The sequence below is a fragment of the Strongylocentrotus purpuratus genome, unplaced genomic scaffold (genome assembly GCF_000002235.5).
Source record: "Strongylocentrotus purpuratus isolate Spur 01 unplaced genomic scaffold, Spur_5.0 spur5_contig_816, whole genome shotgun sequence".
NCBI classification, from domain to species: domain Eukaryota; kingdom Metazoa; phylum Echinodermata; class Echinoidea; order Camarodonta; family Strongylocentrotidae; genus Strongylocentrotus; species Strongylocentrotus purpuratus.
In genome coordinates this window covers 2,342,900-2,355,574 of record NW_022145520.1, presented here as the reverse complement: position 1 = coordinate 2,355,574, position 12,675 = coordinate 2,342,900, and the positions used below count along the sequence as shown (strand labels likewise).

The following is a 12,675-nucleotide window of genomic DNA, read 5'->3' as shown; positions in this document are numbered from 1 at the left end:
TCTTCAATGGGCCCTCAAACATCATTTAAAAGTGGCCTTCCGGCTTCGATGGAGCCACCGGACTCTGGAGTAGACTCCATCTATTCTGAAGGCACCAGGGAAGATGGACCAACATTGTTTTCATTAGCTTTAATTGCTTTTTACTAATTTCGGTGAAGAAGTATATAAGAATTGTTTTATTGTGCGCCTTACAACTATTGATGTACGTGGGAAATGACGGGGGGAATGACCTATTTCGCGAGGTGCCTTTCAATTTTGTCTGTTTCAACCACAGTTAATCCGTCTTCTTCTAAATGCTTTTAAGTTCTCATAAGTTTAGCGCAGGTACCTGTCAGTTCCCATAGACAATAGATTTTCCCTATTCAATGAAGGATGGCTTGAGAAACAATTAACATTCAAGACAGATTGACGGTATTTAATTGTTAATATTATTGAATTGGAATATCATACTGAACATCAATTTGCTCGATTGTCTCATTGTTTTCTTCTATTGTTCAGATTGTGTTGTGGAGTACGTGCCTTCAGGGAGAGATATGTAAATATTTCAATCATAGATGACCTTTAATTACCGTATGTTTATGAGAGGGTTAAACATGAGTATTTTCGCAGCAATGACCACTTTTCATGCAGGGTTATTTTAGTGTAAGATTTTAAAGGACAACATCAGACTCATATTATTGTAGATCAGTAAAATCGATGTAATTGGACGAGTTTTCCCAAAGAGCATTATTTTCTTTTTTTTGTAAAGAAAATTTTTCGTGAACATAGCTGAAGCTTGTTGGAAATTATTTAATACTAGTTAAAGTGACGACTAATAACAACATTAGCGGTAGAGAAATTGGCATATGTCTTCCTTCATCTTTGTAGATATAGGCTTACCTATTGAATATCTTGCAAGCTGTACTTCTAAATTTCTCGCACTATCTTCAAAACGTTTGATCGCTTCAAATGTCATCACAGTAATGGGATATAGCAACGATATAATTTCCCTCGTTAATATGATACATATTGATCATGAGTCATAAAATGCACTATAATTGACAGTGAAACGAAACAGAAAGTATTTTTATTAGTAGATAAGCTTATCACTTGCATGTGTAATTAAAAAAATAAATGAAGTTGTATCGATATTACTCAGGAATAAGTGCAGGAGAGTGATAAATGTGTAATATAATAATCAATTTGTGTATTTCAAATGGAAATGTCTGTATATCATTATGTCTAAATGTTTTGTGTTGTCTGGTAAGATTGCATTTAGTTTATAGGCTATGTGTATTATAGTACAAAATAAACGTTCCCCTGTCTGTGGTTCATTGTGCGGCTCATGTTGCTAAGTAGTAACCAGTCGTGGCGATATAGTGTTTCTAAAAATAATTCACGTTGAATTCATAAACACAAAATTGAATTTGACTCTGTGAATTGTATAGCTTAATCAATATTATTTATGTAGGTAACAGGTAAAATCACTCGTTATAAGGGACAGCATTAACAACAAAAAATCTTACTATATGAAGCTGAAGTTGACACAAAAAGTCATTAAAAAATAACAATTATGTCATATAATTTCATGATTACTTGTGAATCTAATCATAAATTTCATAGTTCTTAATGTCCTCTTCATATAGTTTAAAACTAGATGCTGCATATAAAGTGAAAGCTAGAGATATTAAATTTGGAAACGGGTATCCATTTAATTTATTTAGTCATTTCATTTGATTTCCTTGTTTGCTTCTACAAACGAAAGTTTCATGCAACATGCTTGCAGTTAGAGTGATTAAAGGATCTCCATCATTTCTTACTTTTTGTATGTATGTTTGGCAAACAAAGGGGAGAGACTTTGAGGTAATTACAAGATTAATAATTTGTTAACGATTTGCTGATATCCTAGCAAGCATAATGAATTATTGAAAGAATTATTTTTGCTCTTACTCCGTGTTCTGTTCCATTTGGTGCTTGTTGAATGAAATTTCCAGTCTGTTATCTTTATATTTTTGATCTTCTTGCCAATTATCATGATCGCAAATTGTATCAAGACATCGAATTTAATCAGTATTAATTGACTAGGAATCGCAATGGAGATATAGAATGAAATGTTTAACGTAAATATACAATGTACATATTCCCCACTCTGCTTTTATGTGAATGATTTTATGTAAACTGAAACAATACCCTTGTAAAATGACAAAACGGAACTATTTTATACTTTTTATCTTGCATGTCTGGCAGTCGGTGTTACAGCTATGTATTTCTATATCTCATGTAAAGTTTTCAACATTTTCATGCAGTGCATGTAAACTATGTTCTGAAATAAAAAAAAAAATTATAATTTCTGTTATACAAAAATGCTCTTGCCAATGTTTCTAATGTTAGTTTTCATCTTTCTTTATTAATATTCAAAAAAGTATATAAAATAACAACACTAACCACCTATCATGCAATAAACAATAACCAAGAAAGAAGGGATCTCTTCTCTGAATGAGTTTAGCATAATTTTACTTCCTTATACGTAGTGGATATTTCCGTCTATATCCTCTGCTATCAAGTCCGAAAAGGATTACAATAGCTATCAATAATGAAACTCATAAAGTACATTAATATTATTCTGTTGAACCAATTAATTTATTGTTTCCTTCTTCCCTTTCCTGCAATCGTGTCAATGGTTTCTGTTTGTTTTGCTCTCACTCTTGTTGATAATATTTTACAGTTGAAAACCCCCACCTAAAATCTATGTATAAATACTGCGTTCTTAATACACACAACATAATTATAGGCCTTGTTTTAATTTCTGCCTCTTCAACTAACACCCAACACATTACTACCTATATTCAACCTTCTACACAACCTCGTGATTTATTAATCTGAAAAGATCAGATCATTTAAAAAATAATTTGTGTTGGAATAACTTGATGGGAAGGAAATATGATTAGGTTTATAATAGTGAAGAAGAGTTTACTGCATACCATAAAAACTGAACAATGTTAAGAGAGTTGGTTGGGAAAGGAATGTGGTTACGCACGTTAAAAGGATGTTCATTTCCAAATTACAGAAAGATAGACTTACAGGTTGTATTCTGGCATGAATATTGTTCGAATAAACTTCAACAAGGACCACAGCATCAATGGACAGAAGGCCGTGTGTAGGCGTAATCTTTCAAACAGAAGAAAAAAAAACAGGTACTCAAAGTAGTCCTTGCAGGTAAATAAATGCATCATCATTTTGAATACACAACGGAGAACATCAGAGGCGACGGGTCCAGTGGGAATTAGGGGAGACAATGGGGAGGGGCACAGTGCCCCCACACTTTTTCAAGTATCCCTGAAGTACCCCTTTTTACATAGGAAAGGGGCCCCCTTTTACTTCAGATAAGTACACCTATATAGGTGCCCGTTCCTATAAGTGCCTCTTAACCTCTGATAATTAAGTGCCCCCTTCACCTAGGATTATATTGCCCCCTATTCAAATATGAGAGGTGCCCATTTAGCTTTAACAAGTGCCCTTTTCACATACAAATAAAAAATTAAAAAGTGCCCTTTTCATTTGTAACAGCTAGTGCGCTTTCCCCTTCTGATAAGTGCCTCTCTTCGTCATTGTTGAGTGCTTCTATATTTCCTGTTGACCAGCGCAGCCGTCCTGCCCGCTCGCGAGCTCTAGCTAGCTCTGTTCCGAGCTCGCAGTCTGCCTGCCAAAAAAGTAAAACCCATCCATGTCTGCACGCTGCGGCAAGACTACATTTGTTGTGGTGTCAAAGATCTTATTTCGATTGGGAAGGTCTCCTTCCGAGATAAAATGGATATCTTTGCCGATCTCCCAACACATGGTAAGCATTTCTGGCCATTTTTTATCAATATTTTCTGTTTATGTGTGTAAATCATCTGTAATATGTCTACTTATTTGAACCTGAAGGCTGAACATTTTTGCATTTCAGTCCCACACGTTAGATTTAGCGTAGGCCTACTCATGGTTAGCCTGCTGATGTGTTTTTAAATTAATTGTAGGCCCTATAGACTACATACCTTTACCTTTACCTTTACCGCAAATACTGGAAGAATGCTGAGACATGATGTGTCTTATTGTGTCTTATTGTGAGTATTTGTGGGGTGATATATGTGGAGTTTGTAGACCCAAATAGCTTTTGGAACCTTGACCACAGGGGCAAAAAAAAAAAACGCCGGCCAAAAACTTAAAAGAAGAAAAAAAAGTAAGACTAAGAGGAGGACGTCTAGAGTCTAGATCTATCTAAGTTCTACGTGGGGGGAAACTGAATTCAGAAAAAGATTATAAGAGTCGAGAACGATACAACGAATTGTCTTCTTTCTCTAATAATTTAATGAAACGTCAAAGCTTCGTGCGGGAGGGGGGGTAACAACTGAATTCAGAATCAGACAAGGATTAAGAGTCGAGAAGGGTACAACGAATCATCTTCTTTCTCTTATAATTTAATGAAACGTCAAAGCTTTGCGTGGGAGGGGGGAGGGGGTAATAGAATTCAGACAAGGATTAAGAGTCAAGAACGGTACAATGAATCGTCTTCTTTCTCTAATAATTTAATGAAACGTCAGCCTTCCGAGCGGGAGGGGGGAAACTGAATTCAGACGAGAATTAAGAGTCGAGAATGGTACAACGAATTGTCTTCTTTCTCTAATAATTTAATAAAACGTGCCCCCTCCCTGCACCCATCCACGCTTCGCTCACTACCGCGCCCACCCTAAAATTGAATCCTAGCTACACGCTTGCTTGACCATGGTCCACTATCACACGTTCCCACACCCTGTGAACCATGGAAACTATCTTCACCGACACTGTTCAAACTTCAATTTCATTTTCACTGATGGAATCTTTTTCGATTCATGTAACCAAACAACACATTCTGAAAATGGAATTAGTGGTCAAAATTATGAAAGCTTTGCACATGTATGTATGAACGTATCCTGTTGATGTTGAACGGACATGCGATCTACATTACAAAAGGGTTGACATCTCTGATATAGATGAGGTTAGCAGGGTTAGTGATATTTCGGTGTAGGAAAACGGCAGATTTCGCATTGCCAGTTTGATGTTGACTGTATGAAACTAGTGATGAGTTTCTATACAAATCTGTGGGTATTGAAGAGTGTTGGTGCATCCAAAGTTTAGAAACTGTGTCTGCTGAATTAATGACTTGAAATAATAAAGGTCATTCATTTTCCTTTTCAATTTCAGGTCATAAGGATGGAGCTAATCTAAGTAAACCCAATGTGACAGATGTTAAGGTATCCACAAATGACCAAGTGGATAAGAAAATAGAAGATACTAATTCATTATATCAAGACGAAGTAAGACAAGAAGGAGGAGAAGAGGAGACTGGACATCTAAAGAGAAGATCTGTCAATGAGCAAGGAGACGAAGTACCTGCAAAACGATTGGCTACAGGTAAAGCTCTTTCTTTCGATTGTTTTTGTTATTGTCTAGTAAAAGTGATTCTAGGGGGGGGGGGGGGGTGGGGGGAGGTGCATTCAGAAACTATCCTGATCTGTGTGCTGGTCTGTGCTGGTCAAAAGTTTTGGTACACCTTGGATTCTTAGATCTGAGCTCTCACTTTAATCTATTTTTCCCACACAATGAGCTTTCCATGGCTATCAAAAGCATAGCAACACATTTAGATACAATATAAAGATAATCTATACAGCTACACTACAATGTATATCTTGTCATGCTGTAAACCTTTGTAATGTGGTGTCACGTTATCATTTGCAGGAATGTACAGTTTACATGGCTACTATGCAGAAAGAAAAGGAGAAAGAAATGAAATGCACGATAAGCATGTCATCCTGGATGACTTCTCACCACACTTCTCAAATCTTCCTTCTACTGTGTAAGTTGACTAAAGAATTCTTGTTCTGGGCCCAATTCACAAAACTTGTCATCAGTGACAATTTACAGTTTTTATTATGAGCTAGTAAAATCCTTGGTTCTGATTGGTTATTAGCAGATTTGTCACTGATTTTTGTCATTTGTCATTGAAAAAAGGCTTGAAGAAAAGTTTTTGGATGACCATGAAATCAGGATATTTTGCTTTCCTGAATACGTCATCTAAAAAGTACTATTGTGCAAATATTTAGATGGTGCATATGTAAATTTATGTCCTACTACTTTGCATTGATAAGGAAAAATCAATGTTAATTTGATATGAAAGTAATGAAGAGATTATGGTTGAATGGCTTTTGTTCCCTTGGAAGTCGTGCTGAATCAGCTTGTGCAATATATCCTAGTAATCAAAGCCGTTCAATATCATATAACCATTGACTGCCAAACATTTTGTTATCCGTGTTAATATCTTTCAGATTCTAATGACAAAGTTTTTGTCCTCAAACAAAATTTCTCAACAGTTCTCGCTTGTCTTTTTACGCAGTCTACGATGGACACAGTGGTGACAAGGCATCAAAACACGCAGCAAAGACGCTCCACAAACACATCATTGACACATTCCCAAAGACGGAGACAACGAACCGTGACAAAGAGATAAAGAAGTGCCTCATCGAGACGTTCAGGCTCACCGATGAAGAGTTTCTCAAACAAGCTTCAGCCAGGTGAGAGGAGAAGCAACAATATTATTATAGAGAAGATTTGAGGTTATGCGACAGAGATAATAATTAAAAATTGATACTTGACAAAATAAAAAATGCCAAATACATATTCCCTTACTACATAGCCAGATTTTAGTCTTATAATTATTGGTTATTTGCAACCAGCCTTTTATAGCCTAATCGCACCCACAAGACTCTGTCCAGAATGAGTGAATGACAATACACAGGATGTAAATGTATGTTGCCCCAGATTGATAAGAATACCGGTATTGTCAATCGTGACTGGTTTGGGTTCAGTTTATTGGGAAATTTATAATTACCAGTATGAAACTTATGTATTTATATGGAAATGTATAAGAATCATCGTATAGCAAACAGGGCATACACATGTGAAAAAGTATCGTATAGGGAAACATCTTATAAAGGCATGATAAGTCAATTGACCTGACAGCTGGCTAATCATGAAATTGCACTCACAATAAGCCCCACCCAGTTATACAGTTCACAACATCAGAATTAGATTCATTATTGAATTATCGCTGAAAATAATGCTCAAGATTCTGTTGTGCTGTACAAGGTTTCATTATACATGTACAATGTTTTGTTACAGGACAAATGCTAGAAAAAAATTGAGTTATTGAGTGGCTTTACAGCTTTTCATTCAACTATACAATGAATTTTGCTAGACTAAATGGGGCGATAAAAAGTTCATTTGCCTCTGGTATGGATTTAAAGCCACACTGTACTAAAAGCATCCCTTGTAGTGCTATCTCAGGTCAGCTGTAACAGTATGGTACGTAATTCGATGTGTTTTGGTTCTCACATTGAGTTCTCTGTCTATGAAGCGGGAATTAGTGTTTAGGTTGCATACTGTTGGAGATTTTACCAAGAGATGGCGCTGTTCAATAAATGGTATGCTAAGGCAGAGAGTTCATCAGTTCAGTATTGCTTTAAAATAAAAAGAATAATTATATCTTTCTGATTTGTCCTTAGCAAGCCTGTATGGAAGGATGGATCTACAGCAGTCTGTGTTCTGGTGGTGGATAACACTCTCTACATAGCCAACCTTGGGGATAGTAAGGTTCTCTGACAGATTATATATGACTACCCCTAGTCAGATATATTAATAACATTCTAAACATGGCCAATCTTAGGTATAAGAAGATTCAGTGCACCTTTTATATGACTTGTCTGACTTTGATATCAGTCTGTACATAGTAAATCTTAGAGATTGTAAGATTCTCTGCAGCATATTATGATATGACTAGTTAGACTTTGATAACGGTCTGTACATAGTCAATTTTAGGGATTGTAAAATTCTTTGCATCATGTTGTAGGTATATGACTAGTGAGATATTGATGAAACACTCTACATAGCCATTCCGGGGAATAGTAAGGTTTTTTTGTCAGATTATATATGACTAGTTTGACTACCCCTAGTCGATCTTGATAACACTCTAAACATAGTCGATCTTAGGGATAGTAAGATTTGTTGCACCGTCTAATATGACTAGTAAGATATTGATAACACTCTGGGCATTGCAAATTTTATGGATAGTAGGATTCTCTGCAAAATACAATATGACTGTTCAGATATTGATAACACTCTGGGCATTGCAAATTTTATGGATAGTAGGATTCTCTGCAAAATACAATATGACTCTTCAGATATTGATAACATCTGTACATAGTCAATCTTAGGGATAGTAAAATACTCTGCAGCATATTGCAGCTACCGGTATATGATTAGTGAGATATTGATAACATTCTATAGATAGCCAAATTTAGGCATAGAAAAATTTACCTCACCATATTATAGGACAAGTCTAATATTTATAATACTCTATACATCCAAACTTCAGGACAGAAAAATTCTCTGCAATATGACAAGTCAATATCGACAACACTCACTGGATAGACAAACTTAGGGATACGGTAGTAAGATTCACAACATTCATGTCCATCTTCTTCTTTTTCAACTTCTTCTTCTCCTTCTGTGTAGGCATTCCTTTGTCGCTACAACCCTGAGACTCAAAAGCATCAGTTCCTACCACTTTCGAAGGACCACACCCCGACCGATTACGATGAGAGAATGAGGATACAGAAGGCTGGTAGCAATGTGAGGTACAGTTCTGTTTTAAGGTGTGGTCAAGATACGAAGAGGCAGTGAAGATACTACTAGGCTGTGGTTATTTACTCAGGATGTGGTCATCCTATTTTTGTTACTCCAAAAATCCTGAACAAACAAATGAAAAAAGAAGAAGAAAGGTTTATCATATCTTTCATTTTCCTTTTATATCTGTCAGTTAGGAGTTAAATCCCAACCGCACTAGTTTGGCCAGGAGGGATTAGACCTCCCTGCATGGTCACTGACAGGTGGTTATCTCATCAAATCAGCTCTCAATTAACATAATAAAAAGGGAACCATGGGGGACCAATGGTCACCGATTAGGCATTGTTTGCTATATAGATTGTGCAAGTAGCTATAAGTAGTGCAGTGGGGCTTTAAAAGGATGGGCTCAAACCCATGACCTGTGCATCTCCAATCAAGGGTATTAAACCATTCAACTGTAACACTTCTGCATTTATTTTCATGTACTGACAGGAATGGAAGGGTAATGGGCATTTTAGAGGTCTCGCGGTCAATCGGTGATGGACGTTTCAAGCGCTCGGGGGTCATCTGCACGCCGGACATCAAGAAATGCCAACTGGGAGACAACGACCGCTACGTCCTGCTCTCCTGTGATGGATTATGGGAAGGCTTCGATGCCGAAGCTGTTATGCAGTTCACCAACGATATTCTAGATGTGAGTTAGAGAATTTATTAGGTTTTTGTTGAATAAATTTTTCTTTGATCAATGTATCCGTAGGAGGCAGAGGTATTGGGCTGCCTCTGTGAAAACTATCATTTGCTACAAAGTTTAAGCTACCTAGCAAAAGCTTATGCCCACCTTCATGCTGAAGCATGCAGTTCACCAACGATATTCTAGATGTGAGTTAGAGAGCTCAATAGTTATTCTCCAATATAATTTCTTTTGATAAATATATCCATAGAAGGCAGAGGAGTTAGACTGTATCTGTAAAAACTAGCATTTGCTTAGAAGTTTAAGCTACCTAGCAAAAAATTATGCCCACCTAAATGCTGAAGCCATTGCTTGGGCCCGACCTTCTGCTTGGCATGAAAGTTAACCTATAGCTCATACCTATTTAAACAAAGGGTTATCAAGTAAAGTAGGGCTGTTGCTATGTCAGTCACATTGGTTTGGAGCTGGTGATATTTGAAAGTTTACAATGTGGTATTGAATTCCAACATCACATTAAACTGCGTTCAGGAGAAAAAGTAGGACAGCAGTTGGTGCACCAAGGTGTAAGTATTTTTTTCCCCCCTCTTCCTGCTCAGTTTCCAAAATGGCTGCAGAGAGCAAATTGACATACTGCTGATAAATGTGACAGCTTTATGGCTGATTATTGATAGGGGAAAGTAGACTTACATATCTCACAGAGCTTCTCCACCCTTTTGTTCTTTTCTGTTTTCGTGCAGGGAGAAAATGTCAAGCAATCAGAAGGAAAGTCTAAGGATGATGTGCTGTTCGAGACAGCATGTAACAGACTGGCTTCGGAGGCTATACGAAGAGGGAGTTCAGACAATATAACAGTCATCTTGGTGAACATTCAGAAAAGCTAGGGGCAAATACAGGAGATTCATTGACAATAATTCATTGCCTTATTCAGACAACTAGAATGAGATTGGATCCAGAGGCTATTCGAAGAGGGAGTTCAGACAAGATAATATTCATCTTGGTGAACTTTAAGAAAAGCTAGTGGCAAGTACAGGAGTTTCATCGAAAATTGTTTCATTGCCTTATTAAAACAATTTTTAAGAGACTGGCTCCGAAGCTATAAGGAGAAGAAGTTCAGACGACATAACAGCAACCATGGTTAACATTATGAAAAGAAAGGGGCAAGTACCGGAGTTTAATCGACAATATTGCATCGCCTTATTTAAACAACTTTTAAGAAACTGGCTTCGCAGGCTATTAGCAGAGGAAGTTCATACAACATACAGGTATCTAGGGGTGGTATTCTGAGCACCATATTATCTCTTAAATGTTTTATCTTGATAAAATAATCTGTATTTTGAGACTTTTAACTCGATCTCTTACTTCTTGCGTGCCTATTATATTTATATGCATGATATGCGCGGATTATTTCACTATGAGAAATGAGAGAGTACTTAAAATAGGGTAGGGGGCTTATTTATCTCTTTGACGCAAGTACAAAGTATACTGCTAGTCATGCTATCAAAATAAACAAAAAAACATGTGAGTATAGACTATATTTCTCAAGCAACATTCTCGTCAGGTTATCAAGTTTCATTCCAAGATTTTTTGGAGACTAATATCATACTTGAAATGATGCTTGTAATGGTGTTCAAAAGCCTCTGGAACTGGCTCAGTCTTTTTTTCAAGGAAATTCTTAGCAAAAACATGTTTGCACTTTGAGGCATACACAACGAAATTGTAAAAGTTGCACATACCGATAAGCGCTCTCTACCGAAAGAGACTGGTAGAACAGCATTTAAATTGGCTGAACATGAAGAGAGTGAAATAAAACAATTTTTTAAATATTGGTTATCCCAGCTGAAATGGGCGTATCTCAGCGAGATTAAATCTGGCTGAAATGATTCTCAAAATACGGATTTAAGAAGATTTTAAGGGTATTTTATCTCAATTAGAAAAAATCTCAGATTTTAGCTGAGAAAAAAAGTGAATGTCAGAATACTGCCCCTGGTAAGCTTGAAATCATAGATAATCACAGGACTAGTCTGATGTCAGTACATGTAGGATTCAGAGCCGATTTAAACTATCCACTGGCTAGAATTATTACTTGTATGACTATTTAGAACTTAAATCATAAATAATCTATATTTGTGAATGTTCTAGTCACATGTTGTTGCCTATTTTTCTCTGATTCCAAATTGATTGTATAATGTATGGTGGCCTTTAACTTCATCAGAAAACTTGGTCTGAACATCGGTCTACAGATATGTGGCACATGTGCCTTCTGATACATATGGAACAAAATAGTGATGACATATTCAAGAATTTTCTTCTTAACTTTACTACCAGAACTTGATATTTTCTTTCAATTTTGCCTTTAAAAAGTTCAAGAATTTGCTGCCTCATTTGATGCAAATTCTTGCTTATTTTTTCATGTCATTTCTTTCGTGGAATTCTTGTGAAAACATAATTTTGAAGCCCCCCTAAAGTCTGTGCCAGTCATTCAAGCCTGCCACCTGTGCTTTTTAATCAAAATGGATTATAAATATTAGAAAATAGCATTTTGATTGACAGCCACAGACCCCCCTGTTCTGGATGGAAGAGTCAAAATTTGTTTCATTTGTAAAGAATTCAACCTTACATGACCTGAGATATATGTATATTTGTTTCCCAAGAAAATGTGAATAAACAACAGTTGTTTCTTAAGCTTCGTATATGCCCTTTTTCTATTTGACATACCTTGTTGTATAGATGGGGGTAAAACTTTGTTTGAAGTGAAGAGGGAAACAGAAGTCGCTGGAAAAAACAAAACCATTTGTAAGCTATAAGGATATTTGATTTGAGTTTTTCTCTCTATACTTGAGATATACTCGCAAGGTGCAAGACTGAAAGCGTAAGTATGCCTTTATTCCGGTGGGGGGGGGGGGATGCTCAGATTTGGTTTGGACTTGCATTGAACAATCTACCCATTATTAGGGGTAATTTTGGGTAATTTTTCTCGAAAAAAGACCCATTTTTCACAATTTTCAGGTGTTAATTTTGGAAATTTAGAAAAAACGGACCCATCTAAAATGGTATTTTTGTGGGACCCATGTTTAGGGATTTTTGTGTGAAAAAGTGACCCATTAGAGCGGCACACCCCAATTTTCCCTAATGTATGAGTACTCCCCCCCCCCCCCCCCCCATCATTTTTTTCTCCCTATGAGGATTTTTAGAAAGATAATCAGGATGGAGTCGTACATTTATTTATGGGCAAGTTTTAGGTATTTGGTTGTTCTGTGTCCACTACATTACAAAAAGTTCTGCAATTTAATTTTGAGCATTAATATCTC

The 12,675-nt window shown here is 36.5% G+C and overlaps 1 protein-coding gene across 1 annotated transcript; it reads left to right on the top strand.

Moving 5' to 3' along the window:
* Nucleotides 1-3,712: 3,712 nt before the first annotated feature.
* Nucleotides 3,713-12,049, top strand: LOC100893168 (integrin-linked kinase-associated serine/threonine phosphatase 2C). The gene is made up of 8 exons (XM_003724699.3): nt 3,713-3,817; nt 5,200-5,409; nt 5,734-5,851; nt 6,366-6,566; nt 7,557-7,644; nt 8,566-8,687; nt 9,169-9,370; nt 10,105-12,049. Exons 1-8 carry the CDS (start codon nt 3,787-3,789, stop codon nt 10,246-10,248), a joined length of 1,116 nt encoding a protein of 371 aa, XP_003724747.1. The 5' UTR covers nt 3,713-3,786; the 3' UTR covers nt 10,249-12,049.
* The last annotated feature ends 626 nt before the right edge of the window (nt 12,050-12,675 follow it).